The 17,441-nt window shown below is 43.1% G+C and overlaps 1 protein-coding gene across 3 annotated transcripts in view; it reads left to right on the top strand.

Moving 5' to 3' along the window:
- Positions 1-17,441, top strand: part of MCF2 (MCF.2 cell line derived transforming sequence) — a 174,016-nt gene that overhangs the window by 121,432 nt on the left and 35,143 nt on the right. For all 3 annotated transcript variants that reach the window (XM_069747026.1, XM_069747028.1, XM_069747027.1), the window contains 7 exons: positions 81-205; positions 4,349-4,463; positions 11,468-11,587; positions 11,870-12,061; positions 14,402-14,593; positions 15,092-15,263; positions 17,234-17,322. In XM_069747026.1, the coding sequence (XP_069603127.1) occupies positions 81-205; positions 4,349-4,463; positions 11,468-11,587; positions 11,870-12,061; positions 14,402-14,593; positions 15,092-15,263; positions 17,234-17,322 (1,005 nt within the window). The remainder of the gene's footprint in view (positions 1-80; positions 206-4,348; positions 4,464-11,467; positions 11,588-11,869; positions 12,062-14,401; positions 14,594-15,091; positions 15,264-17,233; positions 17,323-17,441) is intronic.

The following is a 17,441-nucleotide window of genomic DNA, read 5'->3' as shown; positions in this document are numbered from 1 at the left end:
TCTGGCTGAGATTGGTTATTTCTGCCTTTTGAATCTGTATTTTGATAAAAGTACAATAAATGCATCACTTCTATTTGCAGAAGGACATTACCTCAGTAACACAAGAAGGAGGTTTACTGCTCAACAGTTTTGAAGAACCAAGCACAAGTTTAGTTACGGAGCAGGAAACCAGTGAAAAACATGGAGATTGGGAAACTGTGAACAGGTAGAGAACATACAGTTTATGATAACACATACTGTATATCAGGGGTGTCAAACTGCATTCCTCGAGGGCTGCAAACAGGTCATGTTTTCAGGATTTCCTTGTACTGCACAGGTGATAATTTAATCACCTACACAAATAATGAGTTGGTGATTAAATTATCACCTGTGCAGTACAAGGAAATCCTGAAAACATGACCTGTTTGCAGCCCTCGAGGAATGCAGTTTGACACCCCTGCTGTACATAGTTTGGTTTTTTTAGCGCATGATACCTTAGACATTTTTCCCCCTTTTGAAACCTACAAAGACGAAAAATACAGAGTGTTTGATATTTGCCTTTTTCGGACTGTATTTCAATATGATTCTGTCTATAAGACCTAATTTTCTATTTTATAAACTTAATACAAGTCTAAGTGCCTTGTACAATCCTTCCCAGCTGGAGGAGTTATAGCACCATATCAACAGTAAAGGCACAGAAGAGGTGTCATGATCAGAGAGTATGAATTGGTGTCCAGCACCTGAATTTAAAGTGTTTTTCTGAGCTCAAAAACACTTCTGCGTGCACCCTGTGACTGCAGATTGCCGAATAGTGACCGTGTCTAATATGCACACTGTCAGGACTCCCCTCTATTTTCCTTCTATTCAGAAAAGCAGATGAGAATTTAGTAGATACATGACCATAAGTATGTAGGTTACACACTTGCTATCATTTGGTTGCCCAATTGCACTGGAAATACAGGGGCATCCTGACAGTGTGCACATTGCACACTGTCACGATTTGGCAATCTGCAGTGTGACTGCAGAAATGTTCTGTTCAGCCAAGAAAACCAAAAAATGTATTAATACACAGTGGTTACAATGCTTTTATACTTGTTTCATTATTTCGGTGTTATTATAAAATGTAAAATAAAATGCAGTTTAATAAAGCCCATAAAAGTTAAATTAATCCTATATACTGTCAAGTGACAATGTTAAAAAATTGAATTTTATCATTTGCATATAAAGAAAGATATGTTACTACCTTTTTAAACAGCTGCTGAAGGTTTTTTTTTTTTTTTTTTTTTTTAAATAAAACAAGTGTTATTTTACCACTCTGAATCCGCCATGGTCCAGCATTGCTGATTCATTGGTTTCCATTGGGACTGGAAGTAATGACATCTTGTCCATTCAGTTGTCTGACCGCTGAGACCACTGACTTCCTACAGGGTCAGTTGACTGAATGGACGGGATGTCATCACTTCCTGTGAGATGACTGACCTCTAGTGGCCATTGCAGGTTGCCAGAATATGATCTTTTAGATGTATATACAGTGGATTTGCTGCCTTATATTAGAAGAAAAGAGCCCCCTGACCCAATAAGGATAAAGCAAAGGGAGTCTGGAGTCTGTCAGCCCAAACTGATGGTAGAAAGCAAGTATACTGACTTTATAACGGCAGTCTCACACGTCCAGATAATTCCGGTACCGGAAAAAATCGGTACCGGAATTATCCGTGTCCGTGTGCCCCTACGTTTTTGTGGCACATCAGTGTGGCACACGTGCGGCACATGTGTGCTGCCCGTGTGCCCACTGGGTACCACACGCACCGTGCTGGGTACCACACATACCAGCATCTGGTGCTGAAGCCCCATTCATATCTTCCCTGCAGCTGCGTTTGCTGCAGAGAAGATATGAATAATAGTGTTTAAAATAAAGATCTATGTGCCCCCCGCCCTCCCACCCCCTGTGCGCCCCCCCGCTGTTCTGAAAATACTCACCCGGCTCCCTCGTTGGCTGTCGCTGCTTCCTGTTCTGGCCGCATCTTCTCCTGTATGCAGTCACGTGGGGCCGCCGATTACAGTCATGAATATGCGGCTCCACCCCTATGGGAGGTGGAGCCGCATATTCATTACTGTAAATGAGTGGCCCCACGTGACCACATACAGGAGAAGATGCGGCCAGGAGAGGAAGCAGCGCCGGCGAGGGAGCGAGCTGGGTGAGTATTTTTAGAACAGCGGGGGGGGCGCACAGGGGGTGGGGGGGGCGCACAGGGGGTGGGAGGCCGGGTTGAAGATAGATCTTTATTTTAAACACACTTATTCATATCTTCTCTGCAGCAAACGCTGCTGCAGGGAAGATATGAATCGCGGCTTCAGCACCAGTGGGGGGGACAGCGCTTAATCTAGCGCTGTCTCCTGCACAGCACACGGACTGCACACGGACAACGTCCGTGTGCGGTATGTGTTTTACACGGACCCATTGACTTTAATGGGTCCGTGTAATACGTGCGCTTCCACGAACACTGACATGTCTCTGTGTTTGGCACACGGAGACACGGTCCGCAAAAAATCAATGACATCTGAACAGATGCATTGATTTTTATGTGTCTACATGTGTCAGTGGCTCCGGTACGTGAGGAAACTGTCACCTCACGTACCGGAGCCACTGACGTGTGAAACCGGCCTTATAGGGAATATAGCTCTTTATAAAAATCACACCTATATTGTTCTAATGCGTACAATATAGCCATAGTTATTAAGGTTGAAGGAAGACTATAAGTCCATCTAGTTCAACCCATAGCAATATGCAGAATTGGATATTCTAATTAGGCTGCCTGGTACGCCCTGGGTGTGGTCAAGAAGCTTATGGAACCATTTCACCCAGTATTTCTTGTTGTGCAGCTGCAATGCAGGCTTGTGTGCGCTCTACCTGTTGGCAGCAGAGCGGAGGAGGGATTGCACACTCCCAGGGTAGGCCTGCACTGCAGCAGCCAAAGCTACCACCAGGTGGCAGCAAAAACGTCCAAAGCTGGGTCAGCAACAAGCAGTCATATGAAGTACCAGAGGTCTAAGCAAGCACGTGGTCAGAAACAAGCCAATAGGTCAAAACCAGGCGGGCATGCGGTACCGGGGGGAAAAATGGAAGGGTAATCAGAGACAAGCCAGGGGATCAGAAACCGGAGCAAGCAAAACAGTACCAAAACGGAGAACAGAACCTCAGGTCAAGGAACAAGTCAGGTCAGACACAAAACAGCGGGTATGCATAAAGAGAAGCACGATTACTAGCAGAATAACCTAGGTCAGCTGCTCTAGCCGAGGGACCAGAACTATCACAGACGCCAGACCTAGGTCATATGGCAGCTAAATAGCCACCCTAACACCAGAGAGAGCCAGATACAATTAACCACTGTCTGACCAGGATGGGATAAAGACAAAACCCAGTCCTGCATCATGACATTTCTCTACTCCACCACCTACTTCAATAGTGATTGACCACAATGGCTTCTCTAGAGCAGGGAAACTAAGAAAAGCTTACTGTCAATCACCATTAGGGGGGCATGCAAAACCAGTGGGTGCAACCATGCACTGAGCATCATGGCCACACCAGGGGTGCACTGAGCCCCCTATTCAGCATATCTGATTAAACGTCAGTTTCTACACAACAAAGGCAGGGAATAGACCACTAAAGCCGAGGTCACACGACTGTAGATTCTCTCATCTGAGAGAATAGGCTCAATTATGCTAATGACACTCTGATCCTAGTGTGCTCAGAGTGTCAGTATAGCGGGTTCCAATTCTTTCAGATGAGAGAACAGTAGCACAGGTCAGTTGAAGATGATGAGCAACATTTCTCCATCTTCTCCATTCTGTGAGTCCTTGGATATCGAATTGCACTCAAATGTCATCCAAGTGCAATCCGATGTTTTCCATGCACCCCTACACTTCTTTTTGTGCATTTGAATGGGTGAGTGGCATCCAAGTTCAAACTGAAATCGCAGCATGCTGCAATTGTTTTTCAAGGACAGATTCTGTCATTCCAAAAAATTGGTCATGAACAGTGCCCCACTGAATATCAGCGATAAAAATTCAGATAACAATTGTCCGATATCTACAGCGGTGTGAGCTAGTCCTAAAGGTGTGAATGTCATAGGAACAGTATGTGCTACAAACCTATGTACTTGGTGATTCTGGTCAGCTTGGTCTTACATACTGCCATTAATATGTTATTTAGCAGAGATGTGTGAATGTAAATATAACAGGGGAGCATTCACTTTAAATATTGCACTCACAATTCTACTATGAGCATAGACTATGTGATATTGGAATTTGTGGTGACATCTAATGCCCTGTTCTGGGAGCTATGAACTAGTCACAAGTCTCTGTTTTTAAGGTTGCTGGCACAGTTACATGAGATGGAAAGCGCTTTCGATGGTTTTTGGGAGAAACACCAGCTAAAAATGGAGCAATATTTAGAACTGCTTAAATTTGAACAGCATTTCCAAGAGGTACAGTATAAGTGCACATAATACATTATCGGATTAGTCAATGAAATGTCACATATCGTATTATTATTGGAATTAGATTTTACCCCACTTTAACCTAATTTTCAGATCCAACCCACCTTAGTTTCATCTCAGTATCACACAATTTTATACATTAGATCACCATAAAGAGATTCATCTTTTACAGACACTCACTTACCTAAAATACTTATAATAATCTATCAACCACCAACAACAGATGGAGCCAACAAACAGAGTCAAAATTGTAACTTATAAATTATCCCCAATGAATATCAAACACATTTCCGATAAAAATATACAATATATATATATATATATATATATATATATATATATATATTGTACTAGTGCATAAATGCGATAAATACAAGAAAGATGAACAATAACCCCAAGATATAAAATAAATAAATGCCTTAAAAACAGCAGGAATCCCCCTCCTGCACACAGCGTCGGACTGGAGCACCTTGGGTCCACCAGAGAAAATTATTCTCGGGACTCACTATGTAGCTAAATGGAAATCAGTACAGGACCCCCAGTTGTGCGGTAAAACACACTAATATCAGGGTGTAATATAAGGTAGTACACTTCCTAATGTTACAGAAAGATATGGCGCCACATTTTGATACAAACCCAATGATAAATGTCCCCTGATGTGTATTATTATTATTATTATTATACATTTTTATAGCGCCATTTATTCCATGGCGCTTTACATGTGAATACGGGGCAAATATAGACAAATACATTAAACATGAGCAGATAACAAGGCACACGAGTACATAAGGAGGGAGGACCCTGCCCGCGAGGGCTCACAGTCTGCAGGGGGTGGGTGAGGATACACTAGGAGAGGGTAGGGCAGGTTGCGCGGCTGTTCAGTAGGTTGAGGATCACTGCAGGCTGTAGGCTTAAATCAATGTTTATAGCACCAGTGTGGTGGATGAGGTTTTATGACATCTCATTTATACACTGAGAAAGTCCACGGTGTGAATTGACCAATGCAGATTTGACATGAACAATGTGTAAATTTATGCTGCGGATATTCACCACCAATTTCATCCTTTGGAAAACAAAGGATTAGGTCAGTGGTAAAGGTGCGACATTACATAGTAGTAAACTGAGCAATACCTGCACAATATCTGTACAATATCTGTGTGGATATTTCCGCTGTTATTTTGCAGTGGGATGTCCATTGTAGAAATTCTGCAGAAAATACGTTCTGTGAATTTACTCACTAATAGCGGTGGGGGTCCTACACTGGAGACATCGGAGTGATATCAAAACAGATATTCCCCCCATACACTTTTTATGGAAATCTTTCTGGCACCTTTAAGGCCATAACTTTATGAAGAGCCTCATTTTGTTGGTATTGGAGGAAAAGAACTTTTAGTCAATCGGGGGTGATGCAGGGAGAGGGGGCTCAGCGAGTGCTCAATCAGCTATGGGTGATATGGGGATAGAGGGCTCAGTCAGGAGGGATGCAGGAGGAAGGGGCTCAATCAGGGGTGATACAGGGAAGGGTGTGCAGTGTGGGATAATAAAGAGGAAGGGGCTCAGTCAGGGCTGATAATAATAATAATAATAATCTTTATTTATATAGCGCCAACATATTCCGCAGCGCTTTACAGTTTAACAGTTTCAAACACAAAAGTCATAAGTAACAACGTTAACAATACAATAATTAAAGCAAAATAAGATGACCCTGCTCGTGAGAGCTTACAATCTACAATGAGGTGGGGGAGATACAAAGTACAGGTGTGTATTTACAATGATGTATTTACAATCATGGTCCAGCCATCTTCAGGGGTTGGGGAATAGATGGGGATAGTGAATGGGCTACACACAAACATAACATAACTTTGATTAGTGAACGTGATAGGCCGCTCTGAACAAATGTGTTTTGAGCGAGCGCCTAAAACTATGCAAATTATGGATGGTCCTAATATCTTGGGGTAGAGCATTCCAGAGGATTGGCGCAGCATGGGAGAAGTCTTGGAGTCGGGAGTGGGAGGTACGGATTAGTGCAGAGGTTAGCCGAAAGTCATTTGCAGAGCGCAGTGGTCTGTTAGGCTGATAGACAGAAATGAGGGAGGAGATGTAAGGGGGTGCCGCACTGTGGAGAGCTTTGTGGGTGAGAACAAGTACTTTGAATTGTATCCTGTAATGAATGGGCAGCCAGTGTAACGACTGGCGAAGAGCGGACGCGTCCGAGTAACGATTAGCCAGATGGACGACCCTGGCTGCTGCATTAAGGATGGACTGGAGAGGGGAAAGTCGAGTGAGGGGGAGGCCAATTAATAGAGCGTTACAGTAGTCCAGGCGGGAGTGGATCAGGGCGACCGTGAGGGTTTTAGCTGATAGGAGTAGGTGGCTCAGTAAGGGGCGATACAGGAGAGGGAATTCAGCTGTTGAGGATATAAGGGAAAAGGGCTCAGTCAGGGTTGATACAGGAGAGAGAGTGCCTTCAGATAATACAGGGGAAGGGGCTCAGTCAGGGGTGATACAGGAGAGAGAGTGCCTTCAGATAATACAGGGGAAGGGGCTCAGTCAGGGGTGATACAGGAGAGAGAGTGCCTTCAGATAATACAGGGGAAGGGGCTCAGTCAGGGGTGATACAGGGGGAGAGGGCACAGTCAGGGATGATGCAGGGGGGGGTCGCACTCACAGGTAATGCAGGGGGAGGGGGCTCGGTCAGGGATAATACAGGGGTAGGGGGTGCAGATGGGGTGATGCATGAGGAGAGGTGGCTTAGTCAGGGTGACATGGGGAGATGGGGTTCAGCCAGTCAGAGGTGATACAGGGGAAGGGGGTTCAGTCAGTCCGGGGTGATATGTGGAAAGAGGGCTCAGTCAGAGGTGATGCAGGGGGAGCAGATGTGGTCAGTCATGGGTGATACAGTAGAAAGGGGCTCAATCAGGGAAGATACTGGCCAGGGAGTGCAGTCAGGGATGATATAGAGGGAAGGGGATCAGTCAGGGGTAACATGGGGAAGGGGCTCAATCAGGGGTGATACAGGGAAGGGGGTGCAGTGTGGGATAATAAAGAGGAAGGGGCTCAGTCAGGGCTGATAGGAGTAGGTGGCTCAGTAAGGTGCGATACAGGAGAGGGGATTCAGCTGTTGAGGATATAAGGGAAAAGTGCTCAGTCAGGGTTGATACAGGAGAGAGAGTGCCGTCAGATAATACAGGGGAAGGGGCTCAGTCAGGGGTGATATAGGGGATAGGGTGCAATCAGGGGTGATTCAGGGAGATTGGGCTCATTTAGGGGTGATACAGGGGGGTGCAGTCAGGAGTGATACAGGTGGAGGGGGCTCAGTCAGGTGTGAAACTGGGATGGAGCTCAGTCAGGAGTGATATGGGAAAGGGGGTGCAGTCAGTCAGGGGTGAAAGGAAAAATGAGGGAATGGGGCCCTCATTCATACATTCATGAATTAGCCTCGTCCCCTTCTATCACCCCTGACTAAATCCCCCCCCATTTGCACTTACTCAGTGTTAGGCTCCGTTAGTCATTGCTGCTGTAGCTGGAAGCCTATAATAAGCCCAAACTAAAGAAGATCATATGAAGTTTCTGCACCATGCTCACAACCCTAAATAGGGGAGCCCAATACAGAAAGAAGCCACTACCGGTAATGTGTAGGACACTCCCAAAACTACATTATATAAAGCAAAAAAACTGGAGTAATTGTCCATAAAAACTCAATTTTATTGAAAATCCAAAAATAATACACAATGTCAACAACACAATAAATATTAGTACATGAACAAGGTATGAAAGACAGATAAATGGCTATGGTAGCACAGATAGAAAACAGCGCGGGGTAAGACTGGTGCCAATTATCATTCTCATAAAGTGCATAATGCTAAAGATTCACTCAGGAGGAAAGGAGGCTGGGTATATCTGCTCTGAATAATTGCATAAATTACGTCCATGTGGACAGGTAACGGAGCCCTGTACACAGACTCCCACCACTAAGCAGTATACTAAACAGTCATGAAAAAACCCTGGATCCTTACCCCTCAGAGATGGCACACAGAGAGACACCACGCTGTAGCCCCAACGCGCGTTTCGCGTTAGCTTCGTCAGGGGGCGTCTGGAAGCCGTCTCCTTCTACTCCATACATTGTGCCTGCAATGATGAGGGGGAGGAGAGGACACAAACAAAGCTAATCAGTGTTAGCTTTATCAATGGCAGCACCTATCTCCCAGCTTGTTCAATGCAGGGGAGAGCGTTGATTAGAAGACAGAGATGGAACAGCGCTCTGTTCCTTATACATAGTTAGCTAGTCTGCAGCAGATGATGGTGCCAGCAGGGATGCGCACACTGCTTTCCCAGGTTGTCTAACACTGGGAGGAGTAGTAACATACTGCTCGTCACTCCTCCCAGAGTTAGACAAACCAGGAGAGCAGTGCGTGAGTTACTGCTGACATGATCGTCTGCTATAGGCTACTTTCACACATCAGAGAGAGAGATAGAGAGAGACTGACCGACTCTCCAGAATTGAAAATGCAGGAACGGGGCATAATCCGATTATCGCTGGAACTGTCGCTGGGCGTTTTTTCACCAGACAGAAAAAACGTTCATATGGACCTTTTCTCTGTCCTCCAAAAAATATATTTTTGATGGATTCGGCAAAGAACGGACAAAACGTGTGGCCATCAAGCACAATCCGGTGTTAATAGAACTCTATGAGAAAAAAACGGATCCAGCGGATTATGCCTGACAGCAAATACCTGATGTGTGATAGTAGCCATAGACTGCTTCTCACCATTTGTAAGAAAAACAACGCTGTTGCACCCTGATGGCTTATCGTGTCAATGCTTCTCCCATAGTTAGGCAACCCAGGAGAGTGGTCAGCATAGACATCACTGGCACACGTCTTATGTTCACTGTGTCAGCAGGTGTCAGTGCCTAGGCCCACTGGAAAATCCTCCAGTCCTCCATTTGGCCAGTCTGACCCTGCCTGCAATATATTATGTATAATCCATAATGACATCCACAGGATAAAATTATTACATAACTCAATACAGGATAAGCAGCATCATAATACACAATGACTCACAAATTCAGTACAAATCATATGTCCCAAATAGTACTTAATGTTTACCTGTAGACATGGTCAGACAACTATACGGCTAGCCACACAAAGCACCTGTCACGGAGTGACTAGGGACTGTGGGCACCTACCCAATCCCTCAAACTAGTGGCGCCCTAGTCTATCTCTGTCTCCCAGACTACTCCTGAAGGTGGACACGCCAGATTCACCTGCCTTGCATTTCTCCTGTATTAACCCTGATCTGTTCCCTCCCCCAGTCAGAGAGGTTTGAGACTAAAGTGTATAGGATAATACTAACCAGACAAAGAATGGAATACAGACCGTGATAAAATAAAATTACAATCATGCAAAATACACTCGCCAAACAACAGAGTGAAACACAGTGGAGATATATGAAGGAGAAACCAAATAGAGAATGAGGATGTTCACACAAACAAACTCCATGCAACTATCACCTGACCAACTTTCCAAATTCCTTCTCCAAACACGAACTTCCCCTCCAACTCCTAACTAGGTAGTAAGAACTATCACTAGCATTTCCCAAGTGCCAGCAGTGAGCATATATAGCAGAGGGGAGTGGTCAACACTGAACAGCTGAGACAATCCAGGTTGTCAATTGACCCGATTAAGACTTGCACTGCCAGCAAGGAAAAAGCCTGCACTGTTTAATAAGATGTTTAAGACGTGCACTGCCAGCAAGGAAAAAACCTGCACTGTTTAATAAGATATTGAAGCAGTTTTAACCAGTTCAGGAGTTCAGCTAACCACACGATCTGCTGTCCCCTGTAGTATCCCTGTGAAAGCACCCCAACATGCATTTCATATTTCATGTATTCCTTCCGCCTTCAACGCAAAAATATTTCACGGATCCGTACATTCCTAAACCAAGAATCTGCAAAAACCCTAGTCCATGCCCTCATCATCTCTCGCCTCGACTACTGTAACCTCCTGCTCTGTGGCCTCCCCTCGAACACTCTCGCACCCCTCCAATCTATTCTAAACTCAGCTGCCCGACTAATCCACCTGTCTCCCCCGCTATTCCCCGGCCTCTCCCCTCTGTCAATCCCTTCACTGGCTCCCCATCACCCAGAGACTCCAGTACAAAACCCTAACCATGACGTACAAAGCCATCCACAACCTGTCTCCTCCAAACATCTGTGACCTCGTCTCCCGGTACTTACCTGCATGCAACCTCCGATCCTCACAAGATCTCCTTCTCTACTCCCCTCTTATCTCCTCTTACCACAATCGCATACAAGATTTCTCCCATGCATTCCCCTACTTTGGAACTCTCTACCACAACATGTCAGACTCTCACCTACCATCGAAACCTTCAAAAAGAACCTGAAGACCCACCTCTTCCAACAAGCCTACAACCTGCAGTAACCACCGATCGACTAAACCACTGCATGACCAGCTCTACCCTCACCTACTGTATCCTCACCCATCCCTTGTAGATTGTGAGCCCTCGCGGGCAGGGTCCTCTCTCCTCCTGTACCAGTTATGACTTGTATTGTTCAAGATTATTGTACTTGTTTTTATGTATACCCCTCCTCACATGCAAAGCGCCATGGAATAAATGGCGCTATAATAATAATAATAAATAATAATAATATATCTATCTGAAGGTGGTTTTAAGGGTTTTATTTTTGTATTGTCTTGGTGGTTATATTGTTTGTCTTTATTATATTTATGCACTAGAGTAGATATATGGATTAACATAAGTATATTTTCTATTAGTACTGGGCTAGATATTTATTGTTACACACTCGTCTAACAACTGCATAGAGGATATTCCATGTAGCTGACAAAGGACCGATACAAATAGAACATATAAAATGATACTGAAAGGTAATAATAAAAAGAGCATGAAATAAATAGTGTGTCATATTCCCTGAATGTAATATACTGTATACATACTATGTTATTATTATAGCTGAAGAATGCTACTGACTTTTTGATGGCACAACAAACCGGTGTTCCTGATACAGGAGAGAATATATCTGAGGTCAAGCAGAGAATAGTAGAACTGGGTAACATTGAAGAGAGGTCAAAGGTATGACTGCTCATCTATACCATGTCTTCTATAAAGCTCTTCATAATAATCTTCTATACCAAGGCTAAGCTTCACTTCACTTGAACCTAAAATTTAGTTCCCAACCCTCATCCTGTGTTTAAATACCTGACCGAGCCAACATTGATTGTGGCACCCAACTCCTGTGGCATGTGCCCTGGTTGTACCCTACACAAAAGATTTTGAAAATGGTCAAGAATTAAAAAGTTATATCTTATGTAAGTTTGGTCAATACTTTGAATGTAACCCATTGTTATCTCACAGGAATTAATGGGACGGTCACAAATGGTGATTTTACATGGACACCAGCTTGCAGCAAATCATCATTATGCACTAAACCTAATCTGCCAGCAATGCAATGAGCTAAGGCATGCATCAGACATCTTATCTGAGGAGATAAGAAGAAAGCTGTCTCATCTATCTACCACACATGAACTACATGTTCGACTGCAGCAGGTAACAGTAAATCTTCCAATATTTCAATGCCAGGTATAGTAATGTCAAAAGTACTCGAATTCACCTGTAGAAAGTACTCACCTATAAAAATGATCACTTGTGGATCTACTCACTTATAGAAATAATCATCTGTGGATTTACTCACCTATAAGAATAACGCCATGCAGAAAGTGTTCTCCCTTTAAAATAATGACCTGCAGAAAGTACTTTTTTTCTGCATTTGCACTTTAATGAATATTTAGGAATAACTTACAAAAGTCTAGTTCTCATTTTGAAGCACATAGTCACTTTAGAAGAAAGGGAATCGCTATTTAGGTATTTCTGGAGTGAGGCAGACTTTATAGAGGGCATTTTTTAAGGCACAGTCCCTCCCCATTGCCTGCATTCAGTTGAGCCATGAGCTGTCTCTCTCTCTCACCTGTATACATAAATATTCATGCTGAGAGATAACCGAGAATCTATAAAAGGCCATATTTATACAAGTGACATGTCAATTTATGACACCATTTATGCAGCATCTCTTGGGAATTCTATCCTTTTATTACTCCAGGTAGAATAGATTTTGGAGGGTGGGAAATGTCTAACACAACAGTATTTTCAATTTTGAGATTTTTATATTTAGGGATATAATTCAGCACTGGTCTACTACCAATAAAAAATATATCAGGAATTTGCTCTAAGAAATATACCGTATTTTTCGGACTATAAGACACACCGTACCATAAGACGCACCCCAAATTTGGGGTGAAAATTGCAGAAAAAAAGATTTTTTCTAAGATGGGGGTCTGTCTTATTGTCCGAATTTAAGATCTCTTACCTGAGGGCAGGCAGTGGCAGAGCAGGGTCACAGGAGGCATGGTGGGGGCAGAGGTGAGGTGATGCTGAGCTGCGGTGGGCGGAACGGTGTGTACCTGAGCAGGATCCCATCCTGCTTAGGTGGGCGACGCCATGGCCTGATGTCCATGGGGAGGTTGGGGCAGTGCTGTGGCGGCGGCAGATGTGCGGTCACTTCCTCAGGTAGCGGCGGCCAGGGTCCCTTCCACATTTGAGGTGACGCTGCGGGCTGGTATTGAAGGAGAGCAGCAGAGCTGGGTGAGTTACAGATTTCCCGGTGGCGGCGGCCATCTTCCTGAGGCCGCGCGTGCACAGATTCAGTACTCCGCTTCCTGGGGCTTCAGGAAAATGGCCGCGGGAGGCCACGCGTGCGCAGATGCAGATCGCGGTGGCCATTTTCCTGAAGCCGAGATCTCAATCTGCGAACTCAGCTTCAGGAAAATGACCGCCACGATCTCAATCTGCGCACGTGTGGCCTCCCGCGGCCATTTTCCTGAAGCCCCAGGAAGCATAAAACTCAATCTGCGCACGCGCGGCCTCAGGAAGATGGCCGCCGCCACCGGGAAATCCGTAACTCACCCAGCTCTGCTGCTCTCCTTCAATACCGGGCCACGGCGTCACCTCAAATGTGGAAGGGACCCTGCTCACAACATACCGCTCACCACGCCACATCATCCCGACACCTCTGTCGCCACCACAATGCCAGTAAGCCTGCATTCCAACTATAAGACGCACCCCCCATTTTCCTCACAATTTTTTGGGGAAAAAGTGCGTCTTATAGTTGGAAAAATACGATACCCATAAGTGAAAAGTGCCATACCAAGAACTTCTAGTTCTACAAACTGTCCAGCTCATCCTTTAACATGTCTACATAACATGCCAGCAGATAATTTTAGGTGGATTTTTTTTTATTATGGTAATTTCTGTTGAGTAATTAAAAATGTAGGTTCTGTAAAAATATTATTTTTCTTAGTTATTGTTAGAGTCACTTATTTGGTAGGGACAATGGTGGATTAAGCCGTGTATGCAAACACTTTAGCGTTATTTCTCTTTCACTTAGTTGCCATGATGAACAGATTTTATGTCCACCGCTCTCCCATATGTGTCATGCTAAGGGCTCACCGCCAAATGGCTCCCATAAAGTTGTGTGTATGTTTCTGATTTCGTACAGAGGCATATGACATTTGATGTACTACAGTTACGCACAAAACACAAAGAAGAAAAATGATACCAACGCGTATGAGTGTAGATGTTCTCCTACATGGTGCTTGCTTTTAGAGGAGACTATCTGATGGCCTCCATAGCTCCATACTAAAGAAGCACTGCTGGGCAGGCATTGTGCTAGTGTCCATAAGCTTTTATACTTGGTCAGAGGTTTCCTCTTTGTTTAGGTCTAGTTTTATACTTACTAAGTTTTCAGGATGAAGTTTTCAATATCTGTCATTAGAAGCTTCTTCACATTTTTTTATATCCTTAAAAAAGTTCATATATGCTGTTTTATTCCAGGCTCTTGAAAGCTGTGATAAAGGAGCTTACTTTCTAGCTAACCAGCAAATGGACAAGTGCCAGTCAAGAGAAGGGGCTCAGAGAGCGTTACAAGATGTCGAGAAGTTTCTAGACAGCTCTGAACTGGATTTAAGTTTTGATCCACAGTCCTTACAATATGATTTTGAGTCCATTCTGACGGAAGAGTTGAAGGTAGCAATTATCATTTGTTATGTTGTATTATGTTTGTTAGGCAGTCCCCACATGTATGCAGGCTGCAAATCATGCAGCTGCGTCGACATAAACTAAATCTCTCAGCATGCCGAAATACTCGGAGACCACCGAGTATCATCACTAGTCTTCAGTAAAAAAAAAAACTAATTGTCCATGTGAAAAGTTTCAAAATATTATTGAAAACGTCCTTAGACTCATCTAAGAAGAGCAACTGGGCCAATATTTTTTTAATTGTGGCTTTTTATTTGATCACTTGGATTTTCTTTTATAACTTTGACCTAAATAATAAATATTTTGCCTTCCAGAAAGACTGTGTTAATGAAGAATAGTCTGATCTGGTCTATTTCCAGCTTCCTGGAATTCTTTACAGAATTTGACTTATTATTGCTGCTTTTGACAATTTCTTGACAGTATTTCATTATAATTCGTGGCAGTTTAGGAGCCTCCATAAATGTTTGTATTTCTCTGATTTATTAGGCTCAAATTCAAGCTGTCCAAGCCAAGATTGAGAACGTCAGAGAACTCTTTGAAAACCGGCAAAGTTGTCTCAAGAAGTTGGCTGATAAGCAAGTGCGGCCAGTCCAATTAGTAGCTCCTCGTCCTGAGAATCCCCCTAGAGCTAGATCACCTCTTTTTTCTCCAAAGCATGGTAAATTGTTTATATAATGTCTGAACTTCGTATAGAATTAGATCCTGAATCTGCACGTTCTAAAGATGTTTCCAGTATATAATGTATCTGCACAAACAGAATATAAATTAGTATATTAACAGCAGGGTTCTACCTCCTTACCAGATAGACACAAGGTCTATTCCCCTAAATGTATTTGTACTACTCTCTGTTCATGCACCCTACTTGTTACTGATGTCTCTTTGATAAGGTATATTGCTAACTTACAGGCAGAAACGATTAGGCTAATTACCTTTCTGTAGGTTGAAAATTAGGCTGGGGATACATGACATCTTTTGCTGTGACACCTTTCACATTACCAAAGTCTGCTAGGTGCTGCTGCTACATCCCAGCAAAATACAAGTGAATGGGTCACCTTGAAACCCTGAGGATACTGCAGCCACAACTTGCTTGTCACAGTACGCCCAGGGTAGCAATGTGACCCCATTCTCTTGCATGTTGCTGCTATGTAGTAGCGACACCTGACGAACTTTGGTCATGTGACAAGTGTCGACGCCAAAGTCATCGTGTAACCCCAGCTTATATGTCTTCTCCTCTTTGGCATAAAAAGAACCTTGGCTTTATCTATTAGTAGTAAGTCAATGGCAATAATTCACCACTACCTCTATGCTAGTGTTCTTTCATAAAGAGTTGCTAATTGTGGCACATCCTGTATTTGTGTCTTTTTTGCTGCTCATGGCACTTTTCTTAAAGAAGACATTTCCCCAAATGGTTCTTGTTAACCTGGACACACCATGTAATTGTGGCTGCAGAGCTGAACAAAACATTTTTTTTTATTTTACCTCTCCATTGTGGAGATATTAACAATCAAATATTTGACACTTAATGACTTAACTTTAGTAAAGTGCAAGTGGGTGTAATTAGATGTTTTTCACTGGGGGCATGTACTTCTGCCTTCTTTATGTTGCTGACCAATCATAAGCAGGAAGCAATGTAGAAGTACTGAAGGACCTGTGAGGATGTCATCATGGTCACAAGACCTGAGTCCACAGGTTCAACCAGCCAGAATGTGCAGCTTAAATAAGCACTGGAGATATATTACAAACACAGAAGTGTGGAGCTAATAATTCCAGTTAATATTTCCATAACTTCTGTGCTGTGTAATATATTTCAAGTTCTTATTTAGACTGCACACTCTGGCTGGTAGAATTTGTGGACTCAGGTCATGTGACCCTGATGACATCATCACAGGTCTTTCTGCACTTCTACATTCCTGCCTGCTCATGATTGGTCAGCATCATATAGGAGGCAGAAGTACACGCCCCCAGTAAAAGCTATCTGATAACACCCACATGGACTTAACTCATTAGGTGCCACATATTTGATTGCTAATATCTCTGCAAAGGAGAGGTGAAATAAAAAAGCAAAAATGTTTTATTCCACTCTGCAGAAACTATTACATCACGTGTCCAATTCAACATTAACAATTTGGTGAAAGGTCATCTTTAATAGTTTATAGGAAGAGGGAGGCACACACAGTCTTACAAAGTTGCTATAATTTACTCTAGAAAGTGTTGTAAATGATTGTGCAGATTCAGGCTTGCGTATGTCTAATTTCCTGGTGCAGGAACAGCAAGCACAACTAGGCACATATCATTCAAGCATGATTTTTAGTAATACCGGAATAAATAATGCAGATCTTAATAAATTCCACCCAATCACTGCTCCAAAATGTTTATATTTTGAATCATGAATGCTGCAATGCCATTCCTTAGTTTAATTTGCTCATATTCATTGGGAATAGTAATTGTAATTGTAACCTTTATATAATTTTACATCACATAACATGAATGTAAAGATGAATAAACATTAAACTGTACTTTTTTGCTCATTCACGTTTTGATTCTGCATTCTTATATTGGGAATGCTGTAATTTTTTGCTTCTAATCACCAGACAACTGTAATAAAGTTTACTTTATTTTGAAATAAAGGTATGGATTTCAATTCAAGTCTGAAGTTTTCATTTGACATAACATTGCCTGGAAAAAGGACCACGAGAAAAATGCAAACTTCTCGCAAGGTAACAAAATTCACATGTCGAGAATCTATATAAAGCAAACAAATCCTAGAGAAAATATCAAATTATTTTGCAAAGTGCACAAACTTTTTACTATTCCAGTGGAATTGGAATACAATGTT

Source organism: Ranitomeya imitator, chromosome 2, assembly GCF_032444005.1.
Source record: "Ranitomeya imitator isolate aRanImi1 chromosome 2, aRanImi1.pri, whole genome shotgun sequence".
Taxonomy (NCBI): Eukaryota; Metazoa; Chordata; class Amphibia; order Anura; family Dendrobatidae; genus Ranitomeya; species Ranitomeya imitator.
This window is presented reverse-complemented; position numbering and strand designations above follow the sequence as displayed.